This window comes from Dipodomys ordii, unplaced genomic scaffold, assembly GCF_000151885.1.
Source record: "Dipodomys ordii isolate 6190 unplaced genomic scaffold, Dord_2.0 Scaffold220, whole genome shotgun sequence".
Classification (NCBI taxonomy): domain Eukaryota; kingdom Metazoa; phylum Chordata; class Mammalia; order Rodentia; family Heteromyidae; genus Dipodomys; species Dipodomys ordii.
In genome coordinates this window covers 178852-185148 of record NW_012267436.1, presented here as the reverse complement: position 1 = coordinate 185148, position 6297 = coordinate 178852, and the positions used below count along the sequence as shown (strand labels likewise).

Below are 6297 nucleotides of genomic sequence, written 5' to 3'. Positions count from 1 at the left end.
GAAAAGAAAAGGGAGGGAGGGAAGAGAGGGAGGAAGGAAGGAAGGAAGGAAGGAAAGAAGAAAGGAGAAACTGCAGTTGAGGCTTCAGATCCCATTGGCTCCAATCATTTCCTCAAGGGCAGTGTTGTTTTTCTTCAGGTATTTATGAATATATATTTAATTTTAACTTGATTTAGCTACAATTTAATTGCTAGAAATGCAAAATTAAGATGACTGTTCAGAAAAAGACAAAAATTATATCCAAATAATTATAAGAAAAAAGTTTCTGGCAAATTATTAAGATTAGCAAATGAGCAATTCTGTAAATGAATGTTTGAGGAATTCATTTCTAGAAAATTGACATTCAGTGAACTGGTCATGTGGGAGCTAGTTGTAGCTGGCTTCCCCTAGTAGCTAAGGGGGCCAGCAGGAGGACCCCAGGACCATTTACCAGCCCCTCCATGGTTGTATGACCCTCAGGGCCAGGCCTAGTGTCTCCCTGCTAGTCCAGCCTGATGCTTGAATTGATCAAAATATAGTCTAGCTCCTGCATGCTAGTTCCTGCTGCCATGTTCCTTTTGTGGCCTCAGAAAACCCCATTGTTCCTGAAAAGTGCTAGACTACAATAATGAAGATGAAGCATGCATTTCCTCGCACAGCCTGCAGTAACCAGACTGCCTGCCTTTGCCTCGGTGCAAACTCTAGCATCATTAGGGAAACTGAGTTCTCCAGAGGTCTCTGCAACCAACCATGGGGGTAGGAGGCTTACAAATATGTTCCAAAGACCCACTCTCCAATCACAACTCCACCACCAGCCTTGGAGAAAAGTTCCCCAATATCTCAGAGCCTCGGCTCTCCATCTTTAAGGATGATAATTGTAAGAATAGCATCTAACTGAAAGAAAGAGATCTCATTTATAAGGCTCAGCACTCAGCTCAGCTTTTGGTATGAGTCAGCTATCTGGCTTCACTATTGCTATCTCCAGCCTGGTTCTGGTGAATCGCTCCCAATCCAGCCCCACTGCTCCCTTCTCACGAGGCTGACAGGGCTGCACACATCATGACATTGAGTCCTTCTATAAGACTTGAGCCCAGTGCCTACACACCTCCATACTTACCCTCCCTTTCTCACCTCACCAAAGCCTGCCCAGCCTTCCAGTCAGGATGAGGCCTCCTCCAGGAAGGCTTCAAGGTCTGCCCAGTGTCCAGAGTTACTCCCTCCCTCACCTGGCAGGCTCACCTCTCAGGCTTCTTAAAGGTTGCCTTGTTCTCCGCAGAGCCTCTGTGTGGGAAGGTAGCTTAGCCTGATTGATTCTGCCCCTGACCCCTGTGTGGTGCAGGTGGCTGATGTCTAGAGCTGGACAAGCAACACCCAGGAGACCCTCAGCAGCAGGCTGGGTCCACGTCACACTCTGCTGTCCACCCTTGAGGGTACAGTAAGTAAACATTCCCTCATCCCCTCTGCAGACACTCCACTCTGCAGTCATGGCCAACAGAACCACAGAGACAACAATCACTGGATTTTTAATCCCCATCTTTTAAGATTTCAGACTTGCCATGTTGTTTTGCTGCCTGAGACCCTCCTGTTGAGCCTTACTCCTCTCTTCCCTCCACCTGCCCCAATATCACACAGCCAGTCCCTCAGGCCTCAGAGACCACACCAGCTGACCCAGTTCCCAAACAAAGGCTCCCCTGTGAGCAGGCCAGCAGAGCAATCCCAGGCCTGATCCTTGGGCTCAGACTTCAGTAAACAGCCTCAGGTGTATGAGCCCACCTCTGTTGTCACCTAACACAACTATGTCCCCACATGCCCATGAAGGACGACCACTGACAATTAAGGCTGATCACCATCCATGCTTGCATTCCCCTGCACCCACACTCCACTGGCTCATCAATCTCAAGCTGGGTTGGGGTGCTCCCCTGCACCCTCACCAGCAATAAGTACAAGGTTCATGAGCCCATTGGCAAGAGAAGACATTGTCACCTGCCTGGAGAGAGCTAGCTTTGCCCGACAACCCTCCCTGCTATGCACATGAACTCACAGAATAGAAATTCTGCCACAGAGAGATCTAGTCCATGCAATCCCATATTACTCCTCTGACCTCTACACCAGGAATCTCACCTTGAGACCTAAGTCTTCTTCATAGCACTTCTGGATAATGAGCTTCCTGCTAGCTGCAGATTTGCCTTTCTGCCTCCAGAAGTGTGTGCACTCTTCTCCGGCCCTCACCAGCCAGATTGGGCTGGAAGGGAGCCCCGCCCCACCCTGTAAGCCTCTGGGCTGGATCAGGAGACTGGGAGCCTTCTCCTCCTCCCTGGGGCACACAAGGCAGGTACAAACCATAGACACCTGATCCTGGCCCGCCTTCCCTCTCCAGCAGTCTGGGCAGCTCTCAGCTGTACCCATGGCTGAGTTTGCTGAAGCTGCAGCCAGATTTCTCCCCAGCATCTACCACTGGACCAGTCCCAGAAGAGGCAACCCTTGGTAAATAGTAAACCTGGGGCCCAGATCCAGGGCCACAACCTATCTATACCTTCAAGCCACAGAGAAACTCTCCTGAGCCACCTTACCTGTTCCTTCCCATTGTCTCATGATCCTTGACCACCACATGAAGCTCAGAGCTCTGGTCCAGGGGAATACCCTTGAGATCCCACTCAAAGCCCTGGAATAAAAGAGAAAATGTATCTGAACCAGTGGTATCAGGAGAAAAGACTATCTAGTTTTCCTTCATGCCCCAGCACTAAACAAGCATCTGTGAATAAGTCTAGTAAGTGGGTAAATAATGGTTGTATGGATGAATACTCAGGTTACAGAGGTTCAGAGGTGACTGTGAAAGCTGATGGCAATGGAAAAGAGGACGTTACTCTCTCCTGACCTCTTCTCCCAACCCAATTTCAATTCATCCCCAGGAAACTCATTAAGGAGTAGAATTAAGCTAGAAAAATGCCAGGTGAGCCAGGTATTAGTAGCTCATGCCTGTAATCCTAGCTACTCAGGAGGCTGAGATCTGAGGATTGCAGTTCATAGCTAGGCTGGGCAAGAAATTCAGTGAGACTCTGATCTCCAATTAACCACCAAAAAGCCAGAAATTGAGGTATGGCTTTAATGGTAGAGTGCTAGCCTTGAGTGAAAAAACAAATTAGAGTATGAGTCCCTGAGTTTAAGCCCCAGTACTAACACACACATACACACACACACACACACACACACACACACACACACACACACACACACACACACACACACACAGCCAAGTGACTGGGTAAGATTCTAAAGGACCAAACCATTGTGCTTGTCCAAAAAACAGATCCCTGGTAAGCCCAGCCAGAGGTTCTGAAACCCTCCTAAGGACAAAGGCTTTGCACCTTGCCTTGTCACCAAATATCACATATATGTAGACAGCCGTACAAGAGGCCATCAACAAGTGGCAGCCACTGGATGGCCTGGTTAATGAAGGAGAGCTGTGAAGAAGTGATAGTTTCAGGCAAAGGCAATGCCTGTGGGAAGAAGAAAAGGCAAGCAAGGGAGCAATTAAATATGTTCTACTTGGCTGGCCAGGGCTGGGGGAAGCGGGGATAAGAGACAAGTTTTAAGGTCCATGCTAGAGCTACCACTGGAGGACATCTCCATTTACCAACCCTCCACCCAAAGTCCTAGGAGTCAGGTTGACACTCTGGATCACCAGCTCCTCCCCTCCTCAAGGACAGCACTAAGAAAGCCACTCCCCTAACTTGTCCTGCAGAGACAAAGAGAAAGTGAAAAAAATTCACATACTTCATTCCACACGGGGTTCACACTGTTCTTGATGACTTTGGTTCTCTTCTTTACCCCTGCAGAAAATACAAAATGGAAAATGGCGTGACATATCCCATCCTGAACCATTATCCACCCAGTTAGGTTCGGCTCTTGAGACCTATGCTTTGATTGAATGGCCAAAGCAAATCTTACAAAAACACCATCCCCTGTGAATCCCACCAAGGAATATCTAATCACACAACTTCTCTCTCAATTCTGGAACCACCAAACAGAAGCCTGGTCAGAAGGATGCTTTTTTCAAAAATTGTCCAAGCTGACCAGGTATGGTGCCTCACACCTGTAATCCCAGCTTCTCAATAGGTGGAGATCAGGAGTAGTTCAGCTCAAGGCCATCCTGGCCAAAAAAGGTTAGCAAGGCCCCATTTAAATCAATAAACCAGGTATGTCTAAAGCTGACTCAGAGTAAAAACAAGAGACCATACCTGAAAAGTTACTAGAGCACAAAAAATGGTTGAGGTTATAACTCAAGTGGTAGAGTACCTACTTAGTACACATAAGGCCCTGAGTTCATATCCCAATACTGCTAAAAAGGAAAAGGAAGAAGAAAATGCCCAACTGAGCTTGTTATTGTCATTCCTGACTTCTCCCCCACCGTGCTGGAGATGAAAACCAGAGCCTCAAACAGGGCAGGTAAGCATTCTAACCACTGAGCTACATCTACCATCCCTGACTTTTCAAATTGTTAGTTCCAATTGTAAGTTTTAGATTCTAAAAATGAAAAATCTTCCTAGAAAATACTCTATGTCTCTCTTATTGTTCATTTCTTTTTTTTAAAAAAAAGCCATATCCACATTGCAGGTATACAAAATGTCCAGAATAATATGTTGAAGCAAAACCCCTTTGTTCAACTACTTGATTTAAAGAATTAAAAATGTCCAGAATTATCAAATCCATAGAGGCAGGAAGCAGATTTTGTGTCCAGGAGTAGATAAGGAGCAGACAGAGTGCGGAATAATTGATCAATGAACATCACATTTCTTTTGGGGCTAATAAAAATGATCTGGAATTGATAACTGCATACAACATTGCAACCTAAAAGTCATCTAAATTGTGAATTTCACCTCCATTAAAACAAAATCACCCTCCAAATCCAAGGCCTTGTAGGAGTCCACATAAAGCAAGCTGTGCCAAGGTAGTTCTACTGGCTCATGAGGACTGAGAGAGTGGAGCATGGCTTTTGGGTACACAAGAACTAACAGTGTGAAAATCTGATTCAGATGACAGAGCCCCATATAACAGAGGGGCATTTCTTCTGGATGCCTGTCCCAGTACAGTGGAGCACATGGACCTTGGAGGAAGATGGTACCATATGGGTATAGGAAGACCCCCTAGTGCCCCGCTCTCTGACTCATCATTATAAAAGAGATTGGACCTAGAGGAAAGGGGCCTGGTGCGTGGCTCAGCCAAACAGTGCATTCCTCTCTCTGAGTAATCCAAAAAAGAGTTGGTATAGCTTCTGGCCTCCCAACTTGAGGAGCAACATGCAAGACTGATTAGATCACAGTAAAGAAGGTCCCATTCACTCTACTAAGAGGCAAACCCCTCTTTCTGCAAAGACATACTTATCCACAGAGAGGCCCAGGAGATATGTAATAAAGCTTGGCCTGCTGTTCTTTTCATCCCCAGGGGCACAGAAGGGACTACACATGTCCAACTTTCCCAGGAAGCATCAGGAACAGAAATGCCTGGGCCTTCAACAGATGGTAGAAAGTATTCAGCCAGATGCAGAAATTCTCTTTGGAGTGGGACTTAAAGACCTCCCCATATAAGCCCATCTGCGTAAGACTGCCCAATGAGATGTCCTTGGTCTCCTCCATTGGACTGCTCAGCTTTCATTGCATTCAACTTGGACCATGAAAGCCCATGAACATCTGAAAAGATCCCAAGAGCCCCAAGTCCCCTAGAGTTGAGAATTCTCCATGCTTATCCATCGTGAGGGGCCAACCTCCACAGTCATCCCTGCCTGCCAGGTTCGGAGCAGGGAAGGCAAAGCAGAGAAAGGTGGAGGATGTGGGCCAGGGGTATGAAAGGATTTCGAGGAGAAAAACAACAGAGAGAGAGACAAGCAGAGAGGGGGGGGAAAGGAAGAGAAGATTGAGAGAAAAGAGAGAAGAGAGAAACAGTGGTGCGCTTGGTAGATTCTAAAACAAGTATTTCAAAAATATCTGCTCAGTCTGCTTGAGTCCTCCCAGAGATTCTGACAAACTCTTCCAGTGGGAAAAGACAAATCCCAACCGTCTCTCCCTTCTGGTTGCAAATCACTGATGTTGAAAAGATTGATGAGTAGACTCTGGAATGACACAAACCACCGTAAAATATCTCAATTCTCAAACATTTTTGGTCCCATGAACAAAAAACCTATTGTAGACCTCAATGAACTTTTATTTAGGGGGCTTTTTGGGGGGGGCAGTTGTGGGGCCTGAACTCTGGGCCTGGGCACTGTCCCTCAGCTCTTCAGCTCAAGGCTAGCACTCTACCACTTGAGCCACAGCGCCACTTCCA

The 6297-nt window shown here is 46.8% G+C and overlaps 1 protein-coding gene across 1 annotated transcript in view; it reads right to left on the bottom strand.

Annotated features, from left to right (window-relative positions):
- Positions 1 to 6297, bottom strand: part of Dysf (dysferlin) — a 209293-nt gene that overhangs the window by 193154 nt on the left and 9842 nt on the right. The window contains exons 2-3 of the mRNA XM_013035761.1: positions 3754 to 3809; positions 2550 to 2641 (exon numbers count right to left, since the gene is read on the bottom strand). Of these exons, the coding sequence (XP_012891215.1) occupies positions 2550 to 2641; positions 3754 to 3809 (148 nt within the window). The remainder of the gene's footprint in view (positions 1 to 2549; positions 2642 to 3753; positions 3810 to 6297) is intronic.